Genomic DNA, 19531 nt, shown 5'->3' with positions numbered 1-19531 from the left:
CTCTTTGGGGAAGAAGGGTGAGTTAGAATTTGAAATAATTAATAAATAAGTGTCAAACAGGCAGATGCAGAAGCCCTGTCCTCTTTTGCACCTGACCACCCTTCTCTGCATCACCTTGAACCCTAATCCACAACAATTGCATGAGCTACTTTTAATCTTTCTTCAATCACATATATCCACCTTCTTTTTCTGTTTCACTCTTCCTCTCTGTTTTTGTTCTTCTCTCCCCCTTTTTTGTATTTCTTCTATTCCCCCTGCCGCACACTCACAGTGCAATCGTACATGTCTACTCAGGAGTAAGCTCCATTGGGTTCAACCACACCTACAGCGTCAGATTTAGGGTGATTTTGGCAGTTTCCCCACCACCACCACCACACACACACACACACACACACACACACACACACGACACAGAACTAAGAGGGCTCAAAATTGAGAAGATCCATAATTGAGAAGATCCATTTTGGGGCACCAGATTTTGGCCTTGCAAAGGGCACCATGTTGTGAAAGATGACCAAAGTCTGCCTCTGGTCGACTTTACCATTTACTCTTGGGTAAATGGATTGTTTAGCCCTTGGTTGTTGGATTATTTCTCCTCTCCTCAATAAATTGTCACTGCAAAGGACAGATGATCTCTATCCAGTCTCTAGTAGGAGGAGACAGGCACTTTTACCCTTTGTCACCCACCTCTGTACTACCTGATCCTGATCCAGAAACTGGATCTGAGACTTACAAATGCCTCACTTGCCTCTGCAGATGGATGCTGAGCAGGCCAGACGCTGGAAGAACCAAAGCACAGTGAAGGAATTCATGTTGCTGGGATACCAAGGACATCCTGTCCTCCTTTTTTCTGCCTTCCTGGCCATCTACCTGGCCATATTACTGGGCAATGGCCTTATTGTGGTGGTGACAACGCTGGACCCTGCTCTCCATACCCCCATGTACTTCTTCTTGCGCAGCCTCTCAGGGTTGGAGATCTGCTACACTTCAGTCACCCTTCCTAAAATGATGGCCAATCTTATCTTAGGGGACCTCTCTATCTCACTGATAGCCTGCGCTGCACAAATGTTCTTTATGCTCTTCCTGGGTGTCACAGAATGCCTCCTGCTAGTGGCCATGGCCTACGACCGCTATCTTGCCATCTGCCAGCCTCTCCATTACATGACCATCATGAGCCATAAGGTGCGGGTGGGGATGGTGGTCAGTTCCTTTGCCATTAGCCTTGTGGTGCACTTGTTGCAAATTGGGTTTGTCTTCTCCTTGCCTTTTTGTGGGCCCAATGAGATTGACCACTTCTTCTGCGACATCCCACCCATATTTCGCCTGGCATGTGCCGACCTGTATGCCAACGAGTTGGCTGTGTATGCAGAGAACATCCTTGTGGTGGTGCTCCCCTTTTTCCTCATAGTGACCTCCTATGCCCACATCACCAGAACCATCCTGCGCATGCCATCAGGCACAGGACGCCAGAAGGCCTTCTCCACTTGTTCATCCCACCTGATTGTGGTCAGTCTCTTCTATGGCTCAGGGATGCTTGTGTACTTGCACCCACAGACAGAGGACTCCTTGAAAGTTGACAAGTTCCTCTCTCTTTTCTACACAGTCATCATCCCCCTTTGCAATCCGCTCATCTACACTCTCAGGAACAGGGAGGTGAAGGTTGCCCTCACAAAACTGTTGTGTAGGAAAAGAGCTTTTGAGGTGGGCACAGGGTAATCAACTTCCATCCATTTCTTAAACCTTTAAAATAATCCCTATCTCCCAAAATTCAAATTGCCTTTTAGGGGATCCTGTAAGTCTCCCTGGGTGTATCCAACTAAGTCCTACTACGAGTAGACTCATTGAGATTAGTAGACCCAAGTCATTTCTATTAATTTCGTTGTGTCTCCTCTGAGAAGGACTAACAATTATTACAACCAAAAAGGGTGTTGTTCTTTATAAGAAGAAAACCAGAACGAATAACTAAAGTTTCAGGGAACTCTTATTTACCTACATGCCTGGCTCCTTTTGTCTTCTGCTCTGCTCCCCTGAATAAATGATTTTTTTATTAAACTAATTTTGGATTTCCACTAGGATGTTCAGATGTTCCTCCCTACATCATGCTGATATAACTACCCTATATGGCTATAGCACATTTGGGGACGGGCCTGTGGAAAAGGTAGAGGGCACTGGGAAACTCCCTTCCCAATATAAGTGTGTGAACCTAACTATCTGGCCTACTACATGTTTAGAAAACTGTTGTGGGGTCCCATATCAAAGGTGAAGAATAAGGGCTTGCTGAGAATGCTCACACACACTGTGGATGTATAAATCTGTCAGTTTCAGTTTCTCTCGGTTTCCTCTTTTTTCAACCAATTTCAATTTCAATTTCTTTGTTTAGAAATTCCAGTGAAAATTCATACACATATTTCAGCTTATTTCTGATATATGTATTTTTGTAGGAGGTTTTGTCTAATTCACACATATTTCAAGCAATTTCCTCTAATCTGTATTTTTGTGGATTATATGCACCATATATGCATATTAATGTCAGAACACGCCCGGGGGTCCACATAGCCCCCGGGTTGAGACAAACCTCTCCGGGCATCTTCCTAATGCAGCGCAGCCTGGGCATGCACCAGTGACACATATCAGAAGACCATGTGCATGCTCACTCAACAGAGTATAGCAGAAACAAAGTGGAGCTTTGGTGTGTGCATTCTAAATATTTATTAAGCAATATATACAGGACAAAGCAATCATGGCGACTCTCTCCTTTCTTCTCTGAGAGAGAGAGAGAAGACAAAAGTACAATAGAGCGGAAGGGATAAGACTGACTTCCGTTCTCACACTTTCCAAGCCTGGAAAGTAAACACAGACATGTGATGTAACCATCACATATCCAGCAACGGAGGAGTGAAATGCTGACAATTATATGTACTATATTATATGCACTATATATGCACACACTCCCCTAAAATGCACTTTTTAATCTTTTGTTGCTGTTGGAGAACTGCACTGCAAAATTCAGAGAAGTGCGAATTTTGAAGGGTAGCAGTGTTGCAGTTCATGTATTGGTTCAGGAATTGTGAACTGGGCACAGGGCACATTCAAATGAGTTTCTCCCTGATCCCTACCTCCACCATACCTGGGAGGAGTACAGGGCACATGTTGTTGAATGGTTTCTTTAAATGTAAATGTTCATCTTTGTTCCACTTGATGTGTATGTCTTTAAGGGCCCAGAGCAAGGGCCAGAGCAAAATAACGAGACCCAGCTTTACAGCTGTGAAACATAGCAGGTGCTGCTGAGTTGTATTGATTAAGCTGTGTTGGCAATTGGGTGTAGTATATAAGGAGCAGCACCTAGCTCTCCCATTACCCTGGGGGATGGGTTGGTGGTTGGGTCTGGTTTGGTTGTTAATGTATTTAGTGTAAAAGGAGTTTTTGTTTTTCTTATTAAAACCTTGTTTAAGTTATTTTTGAGTCCTTTCTTTTTAATGCATGGTCTCCCCAGCAAGCTCTCTGCAGCGTTACCATACTGCAAACAGCCAACACATGTGACCCTGTCTTATAACAATTCTGCCAGGAATCCTCTGGGGATATTCACATTTCCAATAGCTTAACATTACGTTTGAGGCCTGGGTGGGACATCCACTCTCCATAACAACAGAGCCAGCCCTATGATCACACTATGATTCATGCTAAGTTGGTGCAGAATAGTGATTCTGCTACAGGAGCCTTTGGACCATGGGACCAAACACCTAGGATTTTTACATCCCTACGTGTTCTCAACACAAACTGTATTTCCAATGTTTAGCATGATTAGCACATTTGCTCCTATGGGACTCCCCACAGCCACCTTCCTGTTCCATCCTGCACATGAATGGCAACTCTATATATACCTTGGGAAAGTGTGGTTGCTAGGCAAGGACACAGGTAGAGGCTTCCTGCCCTGGTTCTTGCAGGAGAAACTAACCCAGTGCTTGGCACAGCGGCACCTCAGCTGCAAAGCAGGTAAATGTTCTTCCTTCCCTGTGCCAATTCAGTTGGGTTAGTTAGGGAACAGACCTCTAGGGAAGATAACCCAAATCAGGTTGGTAAGAATAATGGAAGTGGAAATAGAAAATGTAGCCTAGGATAGTAGATGGTGGACCTGAATTTTAGTTGAGTTACATGTTGAAATGTGGAGGAGAGCTTTGCAGGAAAGGTGAAGCAGCCACAGCACTGACAAATGATTACCTGAAACAATTTATGTTGCTCATTGACATATGATCACTTTTGAATGTATTCTGCTCTTCAGGATCCGAATTGTCCTTGCATTGTGAGGAGGTAAGGTGAAGTGATTACTTCTAGGGAGTTTGGGAATTTAGGACACTTTCACTGTTTTGTGGGTGGGATTCAAGGCATTCTGGCAACTTCAGCCTGTCACTCAGTTTCATCAGTTAAAACTCTGCCAGCAAGATCAGTTAATTTTGAGTGAAGAAGAGCTGCCTCTTATCTTTACGAACCTACTGTCAATCACTTTCACTGGGTGAACCAACTCTGTATGTTATCAGAGAAGTCCTGTCTTGTGGCATCTAACCTAGGGGTGGGGAACCTGTGGCTCTCCATATCTTGCTGGACACCAGTTCTCAACATTTCTGACCATTGGCCATGTTGGCTGGGGCTGATGTGATGCCCAACAAAATCTGAAGGGCCACAGGAAGGGATGTGGGTGGCGGGGGTGAGAGACGGAATTCAATTCAGTTTGTATTTATGGGCAAACCTACATGATTGTCACTTTCTCAAACAATAACAGTTATCCTTCAAAATTCACCCTTTTCCAAATTTTGCAAGGTGGTCCTCTACCAAAGTAATATGTACAAAAATCTATATACTGGGGTAAAGTGTACATAATAATCCATATATTAGTGAAACCAGCATGCAAAATTGTATTCCATTACACCTAATAGCTTTGAAGAAGTGTATATCAGGCAAAATTGAATACAAAATGTGAATGTTAGGTGAAAATTCCCCTTAAAATGGTGATGAGTTTTCATGAGATCAATGATAGATAGATGATAGATAGATAGATAGATAGATAAGAACTGAACATAAGATTGGGAAAATGAAACTGTGAGAAACAAAATTTGACAGTTTTACCCATCTCTAGCCACAGGGTTCCCATTCCTGATTTCAATAAAGAAAAAATAGGATAGTTTTTTAAAGGGCTGGTTGTGTTGCATTGCCAGCTGAAACCTTCGGTATGAGCATCACTCACCCCCTTTCTTGTTAAAATTATAGTCACCCCATCTTAGGATTCTTCCCACAATCCATCATCAGTCATCCCAAATTAAGTACACCTAGAGCTAGATCCAAGTCACTGAATCTAGAGGTCATCTTTGCCAGTGAGAAATGCAACTGTCCTATGATTCGTTCATTCTTATGGGAGAAAACCAAGTGCGTTGGAATGGGAGGAATTGAGATCAGTTGAAGTAATTAATTATGTGAGAGTGGTTTCTTTCCATCCCATCCCTGACATTATTCTTTCATTTAAATTGAGCTGTCAGCAAAGAAGGGCACAGGTGTGAGTAGATGTGCCTTTCTTCTTCTTCTTTCTAAAATACAAGCACTTGCTACTAGAAAATATCCTGAAGCCAGAAGTTTCACCCGGCCACTAAATTGCGGACACTGGAGTTTATGGAAGGTTGAACCTCCTATATTCTTACCACCTCAAAAATGAAAGACAGATTAGGCAGAGTGGGGTCTCAGTACTTGGCCATGGTCTTCCTGTAACATCAAAAATATTAAGATCCTACTGCTCTATTAATTCAGTAAGTGGTAGCAGCTATAAGTTGCTGGTATATTTTAGGATAGGATTTGCATCCAAGTGGTAAGGCTCAGGCCTTTTTATATTGGCTTTTGACACATCAGGGTAAAGAGAGACTCTGAAGGACACCAGGGCATGTCAGATTCAGCTAGTGGCATACTCTAGGCAAGCATATGGGTTTGTCTGTGTTTGCATGACAGACAGCCTGGACAGAGTGAGATCTTCATCTCATTTCAGGATACGGCAGCCTCCCAGCATACATATCTTGCCTTTGTTCTTCTATAGATGGATGCTGACCTGGCCAGACACTGGGGGAACCAGAGCGCTGTGACTGAGTTTGTCTTGCTGGGATACCATAAGTACCCTGCCCTCCTCTTCTTCACCTTCCTGACTGTCTATCTGACTATCCTACTAGGCAACGGTCTGATCATGGCAGTGACAACATGGGACCCTGCCCTTCAAACTCCAATGTACTTTTTTCTGAGAAGCTTATCGGGGCTAGAGTTGTGTTACACCTCTGTCACTCTTCCCAAGATGATGGCCAGTCTGGCCACTGGGCAGCGCTCCATTTCCATTCCAGCCTGCGCCTCACAGATGTTTTTCCTGCTTTTTCTGGGTGGGACTGAGTGCTTCCTACTGGCAGCCATGGCCTATGACCGCTATCTTGCCATTTGCCTGCCTCTCCGCTACATGACAATCATGAGCCATAAAGTCCGGGTGGGGCTGGTGATTGGCTCATTTGCCCTCAGTCTCCCAATGCAACTGGTGCAAATTGGACTCATCTTCTCCCTGCCTTTCTGTGGTTCCAATGAGATGGACCACTTCTTCTGCGACATCCCACCAGTACTCAGTCTGGCATGTGCGGATCTCTATGCCAATGAGTTGACGAGCTATATTGAGGATGTGGTCTTTGTTGTGGGACCATTTGTAGTCATCCTGGCTTCCTATGTGTACATCACCAGGGCTATACTGCGCATGCCATCAGCCACAGGACGCCAGAAGGCCTTTTCCACCTGTTCATCTCACGTAACAGTGGTCTGTCTCTTCTATGGCTCTGCAACACTTGTGTACTTCCTCCCCAAGACCCCTGACTCTGTGAAGATCGACAAGTTCCTCTCTCTTTTCTACACGGTCATCATTCCCCTTTGCAACCCTCTCATCTACACTCTGAGGAACAGGGAGGTGCAGGCTGCCCTCCAAAGGATCTTTAACAGCAAGTGGCAGTTCAAAGTAGGCATGGAGATCGGCTGAGAAATCAGATGAATATCTTGCAGTCTGTCTAAAACTGGCAGATACTTGTTATATAATCTTTTTGGTCATGACCCCTTCGTTATCTTTGGAGTTTTCACACCCAGGAGGTGTGCGGAAACTCTTAAATGCAATTTTACAACATTTTCCACTCATCTTAACTTCTCAGTTATAGCCGCTTTCCTTTACTTTTTCAGTACAGCAGCATCTGCAGGGCAACAGGTTTCCCAGCCTTGCCCCAATAGGTATAAATAAGATATACCTTGGAAGTTGAACGCCTTGGCTCCCAAACAAATTAGCTCCCGAACGAGTGAAACTCGGAAGTGAGTGTTCCGGTCAGAAGCCACACTTTGGTTTCCGAACATTTTGAAAGTCAAACAGACTTCCGGAATGGATTCAGTTCAACTTCCAAGGTACGACTGTAGATGCAATAATTAAATAAAGCAATAAAGGTGTGGATTTATTTACACATACAATGGGTGGAGGCAGAAAGCTTTAATATTGCCACCCAGCAAAAGCCATTGCCCCTCATCAGATCTCCAAGGGGTGCGTCCCTTTGAGAAGAAGGCACCCTGGTGATCTCAAAGGAATGCACCAAAGCGCCTCAGTGGGCCTCGCAGAGGGGGAAGAGGCGGCCCCCATCTGCGGAGTGGAGCAAAAGGTAAGTGTGGCTAAGCCCTAACACCTTTTCTAACTCAGTGGTGGGAGAAATGAAAGCATGGGACAAGCGGAAAACCTCTTGGATACTGAAGTAACGCAAGTGTGGACAAGTCCTAGAGTAACAACTTTTCAAAATGTGCCAAAATCATTCTGAGCACAAGGGGGAGCTGTAAACCAGTTTATCAGATTAAGAAGCTATTCTTGGATCATCAACTGATCTTCCTGAGAGCACTGGGCTGCATTGTGGAATTCCTTGAGTCTCCTCCGAATTAATGAAAATGACTGTAGACTCTGTTCTGATTAGTTCAGCTTGGCTCAGCGTAGAGAAGAGAAAGGAGCTTATCTTGCAAGTAAGGACATCCTTTCATAAGATAAGGTCCTGGCTGAGTCCCTCTCTTTTGCATTCTCAAACCTACCACCTTTATTTCTCGCTTGAGCAAAAATTGAACCCGGCTGTATCCTCATTCCATCCAGATTCCTAAACTGCCTTGTTTTGTGTTTAATTGTTTTTATTAAAGATTTCCTTGGGTTCCAAAAGTTCATACAGCACCTCTGCATTCTGTTCATAGAGTCCTTAGTGCAGATCAGTTATATTTGATGTGAGACACTAATGTCATAGACAGTCTAACTTGCCTTGTTCTGTTGCATCCTGAACCTGTCTGGGGCAGAATGTTGCTTTGCACACTCTCCCCCATTGCATCTCAGGTCCTTCTGGATAGACAGGGCTCAAATCTCCCTGCTTCTTATTCATTCATAGCTATGCCTGAATGAATTGGCATAAGGGACATCATTGGGGGAACTGGAGAAGAAGCATAGGGTTAACCACAATGCTGGGATGTCTGTTGTGTGGAAACATATCACTTGCTATTATCATCACCATTGGCTTTTATTTGTACATCTCATTGGCTTTTTACAGTTGTATTCTCAACAGTTAATAAACATACATTTTTTTCTAAAAGGAAGATGACACTTTTCAGGAGCCCTTTTATAGACTCAGGCACAACTGCTGTTGTGTAACAAGAAGTGAAGAGTCAGCCCTGCTCCATCACTCCTCATTCCTTTTTGGCTTCGTTGCAGGTCCCATGTAGGCGAGTGTATTTTCCAGTCCTCTTACAAATTTGCGAACCTCTTTAGTGGCTCAAAGCTCATTTAAGGGTTCAAATCTCCCTGCTTCTTATTCATTCATAGCTATGCCTGCATGGATTGACATAAGGGGAGCTGGAGAAGAAGCATAGGGTTAATCACAATGCTGGGGTGTCTGTTGTGTGGAAATGTATCACTTGCTATTATCATCATCATTGACAACTACTACTACTACTACTACTAATAATAATAATAATAATAATAATACATAATGTATTCCCATACAAACAGACACCAAAGCTTTGTGTTCATTTGTGCTGCCTGAAAGCTTATTTTAGGGTGCAAACCCTTCCCTTTTTCCTATTTTCATGACTATAGTGGCAAGGGGGAAATGGGGTACATTTATTTTATTATAAAATTTATATCCAGCCCTTCAGTCTAGATATGTGGGCGCCATTATAAGAGAACAAGGGAGGTGTTCATGGTGAGTTCCAGCACCTCTATTTCTAGAAAAAGAGCACTGAGTATAATTATGTTAAAATAGGTGTTGTGTAGCTTTTACATGTTTCCCATCTCAGAGCTTATCAACACTTCCTTTTGTCCCACTGTTTCCTCCCAGGTAAAGCCACTCTTTAGTACTTAATTGGAGCAAACAGCAATTCGGGTTTAACCCAAATTGCCATTTGTTCTGATCTATCGTTAAAAGAGCGGGTTTTGCATTGGAGAGGAGTGGGGCAGATGGTTTTAATTATTTAGATAAAGCAATACCATGCTGCAATTTTAAGTGTGCCCTCTTAAGAACTGGTACTGAATGGGGGCGAGTGAGCATCCTTATGGGCTTGCCTTTGGGCCCAGGCAATGCAATGTTTAAGTGGGAGAATATAATATGATATTAAGTGCTGTGTGGAACCTCCATTTTTAATTGCACCTCCAGCTGGTAGTGGAACAGCAGTGCCTCAGCAGGGCAAAAGGGCCCAGGAGAAGGAGAGTCAAGAGGAGAGCAGAGTTGGCACTTGAGAGACGGGAACCACCACTGGAGGAGGTGTTCTTTTCCATGGTGCGTTGAATCCAGTCCATGTAGGAGGTGACCCGGGTGTGGACTCCAGGACGGTTGGGCTGCGAACAACCCAACCCAAAGCTCACCACTCCAGCCAGGAACCAAGTGTCATTCAGCTTGCAGGACAGAGGCCCCCCAGAGTCACCCTGGAAGGAGAAAGTCGTTAGGAAATGGGGACACTCAAGTGAAGAAAATCGAGCATTCAAATATGTTAAGTCAGGGCTGCACATATGAGAAGCCTTATGAGGAACGGTTGAAGGAGCTGAGTATGTTTAGCCTGGGGAAGAGGAGACCGAGAGGAGATATGATAGCCATTTTCAAATATCTAAAGGGCTGCCATATGGAAGAGGGAGCAAGCTTGTTTTCTCCTGTTCTGGAGGTTGGGACTCGAACCAATGGCTTCAAGTTACAAGAAAGGAGATTCCTATTAGACATCAGAAAAAGAACTTTCTGACAGTAAGAGCTGTTTGACAGTGGAACAGTCTCCATCTGGGAGGGTGCGGACTCCTTCCTTGGAGGTTTCTAAGTAGAGATTGGATGGGCATCTGTCATGGATGCTTCAGTTGAGATTTCTGCATTGCAGGAGGTGGAACCTGATGACCCTTGAGGTCATCTACAGTTCTAACTACATTTTTAACCTGAGGTGAAGGACAAGACGACACCTTGTGCCCATTCCATGTACAGAAACCAACTGGACTTGCAGTTGAATCTTACTTCAACATTAGTGACAGGATATCATCCTCCACAGCACCTGAGGGCAACCCCTCACTGTCAAATGGATGGCACATTGACCAGCACTTGAGCTGTGCAGGTAACAGATCCTTACCTCATGTTTATGCCAAACTTATTTCTCTGTAACCAATTTAAAGTTGTGGCATTCATTTATCTCAACATCTGGCTTTTGGCTGTTGGCTACTTGTCCCCTCCCTACTTTACTGTATTGCTTGGGCCTGCAAGGGCAGCACAGAAAACCTATTGCTTCTTAATTACTGTAAGGGGAGCAGCTCCAGCCTGTTTTGCAGCTTACTAATGAAAACCTACCACAACAAAGATGGGTGAGTGCACACTAATCCTAAAAAATGAAAAGGAGGGGTGGAAATTATTAATAATGGTGTCATTTGAAGCATAAAAGCCAATGTGTTGCAGTGGAGCTAGTGTGCTGGAATTTATCTAGGGCAACTCAAGTTCAAAGATCTGCTCAATATTGCAGCTACCTGGCTGACCCTGGGCAAGTGGCCTCCCGCTCCTCCCTCCCCTGAACTGACAGGTGTCTTGTGCAGATGAAACTGACAAAGGGGGCAAGGCCTGCATGAACTTTCTGGTAGAAGGGATTGGTTACAAATGTAATAAATGGGATTTAAAGGGGGGGAATGCACTGTCAGTCTGTCCAGAAATAAGAGTATTCCAACTGCCATCGTTGCCTATCTGAAAGAAGAACTGAGCAGCCCTGTCCTCTTGGCCTTAACATTGTCTTCTTGCTCTCTTCCCAGATCTGATAGAGTTCCCCTCGACCCTCCTCATCCCTTCTTCCTTGTGTGTTATGTCTTTTGGATTCTAATCCTGAGAGCAGGGACTGTCCTACTACTTGGCTAAAGGACGAGGTCTCAATTCTTTAAATAAATAAGGACTGGCTGAATGAGGGGTGATCTGAGAGCAAACATAACACGTACTAACAGCATTCTTTTACACACAAACCCACCCACCCCACCATCAAAATACACAAATATGGAATCTTCTGCCCTTGATCCATCGCCTGTTCCACAAATCTTACCTGGCAAGAGTCCTTCTTTCCTTCTGGGTACCCAGCGCAGATCATATCATCATAGATCAGCTTGTAGCCCTTTGGCACAGTGTCAGTGTCAGAACTGGAGTCATTGTGGTACATTTGGTCACACTTGTCAACGTCTAGGATTGGCACCTCCAGCTCCTGCAGGATCCGAGTGAGGAAGGGGGCTGGTAGGAGAAAAAGGAATGGGACAGTTTGAAGAAACTAGCCTGCCGTACAAAGGGAAAATTCAGCATTGCACCCTCTGCCCACTTTTGCATGTGTTCCCACTCACCATCTTGGAGGTGGCCTCAGAGGGAATGTGGCCCTTGGGGGGAACAAGATTCCCCACCTTGGGGTTCAGGGAGTCCTTCTGGTCGAACTCTTATATGTACAGAATCATTTAAGAACTCCTTGGGGAATTGATGTCTCACTTGGATTGTATCCAAGGGTGATCAGCGGGACAGAGCTGTGCTCTGAACCAGGCAAGGAAGGACGTCAGCAACATAGCTAATCAGGAAGTACTGTTGAGTATATGTCCAACATCTCACTTTTATCATCCACTCAGGCAAGTAAGAAGCATTAACAAAGTCCGAGTACATATTCCAGCCAGGCAATAACACTCAAGGAAGGTGCAATGCAGGGCAGATGAAGGCCGTGGCTCCAGAGGGCGTGTGGCTGGGGAGGGTCCTGAGAGCCAGATCTACACTGGCCTATTTAATGTTATTTCCCCCTATTAGAACGATATTAGATTTGTTGTTCTACAACATCACAGGGCATCCTTGTTAATTAAAATGTTTATTCCCTTTGGGGGGTGGGGTCAAATGTAAGTAATACCCAGTCACACCATTTTCTAAAATGCTGTTTCTTTCCCTGCTGGTGGTTGCTCTGCTCCACCCTCTGATATAGCAGCATAAAACGATTAAAGAGTAAGCAATAAAAAAAGACGAGGCAATAATGCATTATGAATGTAAAAAGTAGGACGTCATGTGTCCATCTACATTATCAAAACAATTCCTTAACCCTTCCTTAACATTAAAAACCATGAGTGTATATCTGACCCTGGAGGACATTTGTCACCTGTACTTGAGATTCCCTATATGTCAAATCATCCCTCCCCCTTACAAAAAGCCATTTGTCAATATCCAACAGTCAAAAGGAATAGGTGCCCTGGCCCCTAGTTCCACCTTCTTGGTTATGATTTCACAATTGAGTCTATTACATTTTGTTCATCCAGTTTCCTATTTCAAAACTAGTTCCTAACACATCCTGCACTCCCCGCTCTGTTCCATCCCATAATCCTCCACCCCCAGCCAACCCCCGAAGCAACATCATCTCCTATAAATACACCCCGGAATGAGCAGATTCATGCTTACCTTCTGGGTAGAGGTCACCCCAGCCAGTGACCCAGCACGACATCCCCACAGGGAAAGCATCAGGGTCTGAAGCATTGGGCAGGCAGATGGGCAAAATGGTCCGAGAGAAATTCACCGGCTCCTCCAGCCGTACCAGTGCAATGTCAGCGCTGAGCCCATCTCCAGCATAATACGGGTGCACTATGATCTGGCTGACAGCAGCTGGGACCATGGTGTGTGCTGGTTTGGGGAGCTCATATTCTCCCAGGTGAATTCGGTACCGAAATGGATTCAGCGACCTGTGGTGGGAGTCAAGAAAAATGATCTGCAGGGAGAAGGCCTGAGCTTGATGCCTTCCTCAGTTAAGAGGTTACTTAGTTAAGCCTTTGGAAAGGCACTACTGTTCAGTCTAATCCATCTCACATGTGGTTGTGAGGCTAGGATGGATTAATAATAGTAAAACACTTTATATGCTGGAAAACATTTATGCCTGCTTGATCCCAGTCAAGTTGACTCAGAACTAAGTCCCAATGATTTCAGTGAGATTTATTTGCAGATAAATGTGAAAATGGAACAATTGCTTATTTGTTTGTTTATATATTGCCCACCCTGCACCCTATGGTCTCAGGGTAGGTCACAACATTAAAACACAATATTATAAACAGTTTGAAACAACTTACAATCACAAAAATAAGGTGGATACTTATGATATATGGTCCTTATGAGTATAGTAATTCAGCAGTCAAAGGTGTATTAAATGAGTGCACATTTTTGAAGTATTTGAAGAGTACTTAGCATTTATAATATGTTTTATAAAAGCGCTTCACATATATTCTCCCAGTAATGCTTAAAACAACCCTTTGAGGTAGACAAGAGGCCAAGGCTGAGGGAATCACTAGCTTATCCATCAAGTTCTTAGCTAAATTGGACTGCTTGGCTTAGCAGCTGCTTGAACCACTACACCACAACATATAAAGCATAAGCCTAAAAACCATTTAAACACCAAACAATCAAGGAAAAGTTGATCCGGTTTGGCAGCATGGTAGAGATAACTCTGTACTTTGTTGACGTACTATATAACTACAATTTGCACTTGATACTGTTTACTGACTCAGTAATTAACATCAGTGCTGCACTGCCACCTCTTTTTTGCTGCCCATAGAAACCAGCATTTTTGTCAAGATACAACTACTGGCACCTCAATTCTTTTTTTACTGAGCACTGATTAAAAGAGATCCTCATAACCAATCCCAGAAACTGTTTCTTATCAGAAACCATATTTCTGGTTTACAAAAGATTGCAGGTTGGATCCAGCTTTGGTCTTGCGTAGAGTAAAGCCATTCAAATCAATGGGACATAAGAAAGCACGTCCTACTGGTTTCAGTTTGGAAATTCCAGTTTACAAATTATTATGCCATTTTGGTATTTGGCAACATGCGGTTGGGCCACTGACACTGACCCCGATTCTGTCTCTCCCTCCACCTAGTACTGCATTGGGGTCACTTTAAACGCAGGCTGAATCAAATTACTCCCCCATCCCTTTGTAGAAGACAAAAGACATTTTCTACTCACCCTTCAAAACAATGAGCAGCTGTCAACACCCACTGGGGTGAGATGAGGCTTCCACCACACACATGTAGCCTGTTTTCTCGTATGCTGACCTGCCATGGCCATTCACCTTCCTCAGCCTTCTGCCCCCCAACGATCCGAGGGGAGTGTACTATGGGTCGGCCACAGGCTGCAGAAAAGCAGATGGAAGAGCAGAGGTATGGTTAATGAACCCCTTCAGTTAAGTGTGTTCACGGCCACCCCATATCACATGCAAGCCCCACAATGTTGCCTTGAAATATTATTGTCATATTTCAAGCAGAGTTGGGGAACCTCCAGGACATGGGAATAGCACAGGTCCCCCTTGAGCCCATCAGGTCATTCCCCACAAACAGCCACCTGCCCCACACCTGCTGTCAGACTTTACCTTGGGTGTGGGACAGGTAAGGATGCTGCTACTAAAGAGCAATTGACAATTTTAAGTGAGCTCCTGGTTGTTTCTTTGCAAATGGGGCTCCTTGTTGGTGCCTTAAAATTTTAAAGGGTAGGTCTGCAGCAAGGCTTCTTCTGTTGTTGGATGCATTAAACCCCTGCTCATACATACACACAAGATCAGATGTTTCTGGGCAACTGCAAACCAACCAAATTAAAGGGGGGCATTGCCAGTTGGCACAGAATTCTTAATCCCCAATCAGTGATGGCACCAGGGCAGGACATCTGGGTGAGCAGCCCAGTCCCACTTCACTATGTCAAGACTAACCCCCTGGACTTTGGAGCAGAGGCTCAGCCCCACCCCGAAGCCGGTGAGGTCTCTGATCACAGTGGGGCTGGCTTACCACTTTTTGATGTAACTGAACTTATACACATTACCATCTAAAGAGGGGCCCCCGCATAAGATCTTTAAGTCCATAGTCTAAAAATTTGCTAACTGCACCGGTGCCATTGATGAGAGGATAAGATAGCATTTTTCACATATATATTTTTTCCAAAATTTCTTCAGTATAACTTTGCAGACCTGCAATTCTTTTTCACTCCAGATAATGAAACACTGTTGGCAAAGCCAAATCTATCATAATGTGTATACAGCACAACAATTAGGCAGATATGAGTAGTAATATCTGCAGTTAGATATGAGTAGTGATATCTGTAATTAGATAGATATTGGATGAGTGGAAAGAGGAACAGCTGGAGGAAGAGTGCAAGGAAGAGGGATAGAGAAAGCTAGACAAACAGAGAAGAAAATGAATGTGTGTGCATGGGAAAGAATGGGGGAATTAATGAACGGGAAGAATTTTCTATACAGATGGAAAATGTAGAAGTATGACTATGAGGTAAAGGTAAAGGACCCCAGGATGGTTAAGTCCATTCAAAGGCGACTATGGGGTGCAGCACTTATCTTGCTTCAGGCTGAGGGAGCCAGCATTTGTCCCCAGACAGCTTTCCGGGTCATGTGGCCAACATGACTAAACTGCTTCTGGCACAACAGAAGACCGTGACGGAAACCAGAGCACATAGAAAAGCTGTTTACCTTCCTGCCAGTGGTACCTATTTATCTACTTGCACTGGCATGCTTTTGAACTGCTAGGTTGGCAGGAGCTGGGACAGAGCAATGGGAGCTCACCCCATCGCAGTGATTTGAACCACCAACCTTCTTATCGGCAAGCCCAAGAGGCTCAGTGGTTTAGACCACAGTGCCACCCACATCCCATGTGTATGCATGATGGACAGATGGATGGATTGGAGACGGAATAAATGATGCACACAAAAACATTTTTAAACGTTGCCTCTCTGCACCAGGTAGGAACCACATAGTAATGTAGACAGATGTTTTTAGTCACTGTTCCATAGCTTATGGAATTCTCTTCCACTGGAGACGCACCATAACCATAACCAGAGCCCAAGCATCCTCCAGAAGATGTTTTAATAAGGCAATTTTGTCTGATTGTTTGGAATCCTCTTCCGCTGGGGACTCACTGTAAACAGAGCCCAAGCATCTTACGGAAGGTGTTTTAATAAGGCAATTCTGTCTGGTGGTTTGGTACAAGTCTTTCATGTCTTAAATTTTTACACATGTTGGCACCTGTCCAAAGTCTAAAGGGCAGGGTGGTTTCTGACTGCAAGTAATTAATGCAAAACAAATTATGCAAAACACAAAACAAAATCATGGCTGTTGTGGGAAAAGAGAGAGAGATGTGGAAGGTATGTGGGCGAATAGGTGTAGATTGAATCATTTGATGGAGGTGTGCGGTAAATATTAGGTCACACACAGTGTCAGATATGTAAATAAGGGGATTTCATAGGAAAATATGGATGATTAGGCGCTCATGGGGAAAACATATTGTAGTTCTTCCAATAGGTATTATGTGCTCTCAGACATGTTCACTTAATGCACCCATAAGCTACACAACATCCACACACAGCCCCTCCTGATTCCCACACATAGACCCTCCTGATTCCCCTTCTGTTTATGGGAGGTGTGCGGGTGGGAGAGAGAGAGAGAGAGAGAGAGAGAGAGAGAGAGAGAGGCCTCCATGGAGGAAAACCAATTGTATGTGGGTGGTGAGGAACCCAGAGCAGAGTTTCAACCTGTCTTCTTATGCATGTGTTTCCTTCCTATTGTTTTGTAGAACGAAGCGCATGCAACTATGCTCACTGGTAGAGCTGGTATGCTAGTTGCCATTGACTGTACCCACCATAATCTTCCCTTTTAAAAAGTAGAGAGAGGAGAGAAAAAATTGAGGAAGAGACTCAGGTAGTTAGGAATATTCCTGTTGATACTAGATAAAGTTTTCCAGAACTCTTCATCAGGCGAGAGTCATTACACAAAGCAGGGAAGGAGGTGAGAGGAAAAGAAGAATAAAACCATTGCTTTTTCCGGGGGGTATTCAAGGGTACGCAGTACTGGCACCTCTTTTTTGTTGTTAAAAAGTGTGGAACTTACTGTAACAACTTCATAGTGAGTACCTGCACCTATTTTTCTAGGGGGGAAGCACTGAATAAAACATTATATTAAATATGCTTATATGCTATGTTTTGTTTATAATTTGTTCTTCTCTTGATGTAACCTGCCCCACCGCCTTAAATGAAGTGTGTCTGTGTGCCGAGAGAAAGAGATCTGTACACATGATGTTTTACAGACTACAGAAAGGCAAGTCCTTGCCCCAAGGAGCTTAGAATATATAATTCAACAGAGGGAAAACAGAAGAAGGCAAACGAACTGGAGCCAAAGGTCAATAGCGATAAACCGTGTGACAGTTTTAAGTTGTACATCACTTGCTACGTGCCCCTTAACTTTTCTATCCCCTCTCAACCCAAGCCAGTTACCATCCTATTATTAGGTCTGGCTATTATTTTCCAGGTGTGTTTTCTCACCTTTTTGAGCTGCAGTGTTTTCAGCACCTGTAAAAAGAAGAAGAAAATATGCAGTCAGAAGAGCAGAGAAAGAGACTATGGGCTTAAGAAGACAGAGTGCTCAAACAGTCAGGCTTTGCGTTGACTCACCAAGCACATTTCTGTAATGAGCACATGGGAATGCCAAACCTGGCCAGTGGAGAAATTGTTGCTGTGTCTGGAGCATAGCATGTCCAGGCTAATAAAAGCTACAGAGGAGTGCCTAAATGAGATTTCTTGTTCACCACTGCAATGGATCTGTTTCTAAGGTGCGATAACCAGCAACTTCAATCTCCACAGCATTCCATTACAGAAATGCGAGCAGAAAGGTAACCCAAAACTCCCACAGGACCTGCAGAGGTACAAACTGTTTCTGTCCAGCTGAATGTTTGTTACCAGAATATCATATGATAGAAGGAAAATCCAAAATGTTGTGCATTTAATGGCTATGAGGGGAAAAACAAAACCCTCCTGATTCCAAACTCTAGGGTACACCCATTTGTGTGTGTGTGCGCACACACAACTCCCAGATTTAGGATTGCTCCCTGTATTCTGGCTGGGCTCCTGGTTTGAAAACTACATAGCAGACAGAAATCATACAGATGAAATCTTCTGTGTCATGGTGCTTCCTTACCTGAAGAAAAGCTACACCTGTTGAACTTTTGCCAGCTGTGTAGTAGATAAAAAGGCACAGTAGCCCCAAAAGGATAGTGTGTTTTAAACTGTTTTTCGTAATGAATTTTAAATTGCTTCCACCCTCCCTGGGATCGTGAAAGGCAAGGAAGAAATCGAATTAATAATATTAATGATAACAACAACAACAATAATAATACTTAGAACCGAGAATATAGACTTTTCAGCTCCCTGGCTGCCCTGGTCTAACCCACTGGGAGGGAGGGAAACCTCACCTAACCCCATCTTCAGACAGAACCCAGAAGTCCAATCTCCTAAGTTCCTTCTTGTGATCCATTGTCCTCTTAAAACATCCTTGCTCCCCAATCACTCCACCTCCCCATTAGACTCTCTCTCTCAAACACACCTTCCCCTCCCATAGAACCCAGGCTTTTTCCTTCCAAAGGCAGGAACTGAAGGTCCAGGCAAGCAGGCAATCTTCTTCAGGCAAAAGACCAAGGACCCTTCCCACCTGTGACATGTACAAACACATCCCTCCCGGTCCACCACTCACCTCTCAGCAGCAGAAGCAGCAGCAAAAGCTGGGAGCAGCAAAGACTCCGCATGGTCCAGGAGCAGCTGCCCTGGATCATCTAGTTCTGATACCAACCAGAGAAGGGGGAGCAGAAAAAAGTGTGCTGGGCTGGGATGATGAGGCCACGTGTCCCTTTGACAGGATTGGTACACAGGAGAGAGAAAATGAGCAGCCTCTTGGCATCCCAGGTACCAGGGAAGCTGCCAAAGAGGTGAACCTGACCTGTTAGGTATTGTCCTCCACACTCCACCCACAGCTACTCAGTAGGGCCAGCCCAGCTGCCTACTCAGCAGGAAGACAAGCTATCTTAACCACAGCAATCCCCATATCCATCTCTCTGGAAGTGGAGAAGAGGCAGGTGGATTTTGAGAAATCTGAAAAGGGTGTGTATAGGATTGTAAGAAGCAAAGGAGAACTGGATTCAGTTCTG

General features: G+C 44.3%; 3 protein-coding genes across 3 annotated transcripts; 2 read left to right on the top strand and 1 right to left on the bottom strand.

The window, feature by feature from the left end:
- The first annotated feature begins 735 nt into the window (after nucleotides 1-735).
- Nucleotides 736-1716, top strand: LOC128398773 (olfactory receptor 10AG1-like). Its single transcript, XM_053360028.1, has one exon. It carries the CDS (start codon nucleotides 736-738, stop codon nucleotides 1714-1716), a length of 981 nt encoding a protein of 326 aa, XP_053216003.1.
- Nucleotides 1717-6073: 4357 nt separating this feature from the next.
- On the top strand, nucleotides 6074-7039 carry LOC128398772 (olfactory receptor 10AG1-like). Its single transcript, XM_053360027.1, has one exon. It carries the CDS (start codon nucleotides 6074-6076, stop codon nucleotides 7037-7039), a length of 966 nt encoding a protein of 321 aa, XP_053216002.1.
- Nucleotides 7040-9314: 2275 nt separating this feature from the next.
- Nucleotides 9315-19132, bottom strand: LOC128398771 (serine protease 27-like). Its single transcript, XM_053360026.1, has 6 exons — nucleotides 19081-19132; nucleotides 17877-17903; nucleotides 14529-14694; nucleotides 12978-13255; nucleotides 11608-11789; nucleotides 9315-9982 (listed from the first exon to the last, which is right to left on the bottom strand). Exons 1-6 carry the CDS (start codon nucleotides 19130-19132, stop codon nucleotides 9698-9700), a joined length of 990 nt encoding a protein of 329 aa, XP_053216001.1. The 3' UTR covers nucleotides 9315-9697.
- Nucleotides 19133-19531: the final 399 nt, after the last annotated feature.

Source organism: Podarcis raffonei, chromosome 13, assembly GCF_027172205.1.
Source record: "Podarcis raffonei isolate rPodRaf1 chromosome 13, rPodRaf1.pri, whole genome shotgun sequence".
NCBI classification, from domain to species: Eukaryota; Metazoa; Chordata; class Lepidosauria; order Squamata; family Lacertidae; genus Podarcis; species Podarcis raffonei.
This window is presented reverse-complemented; position numbering and strand designations above follow the sequence as displayed.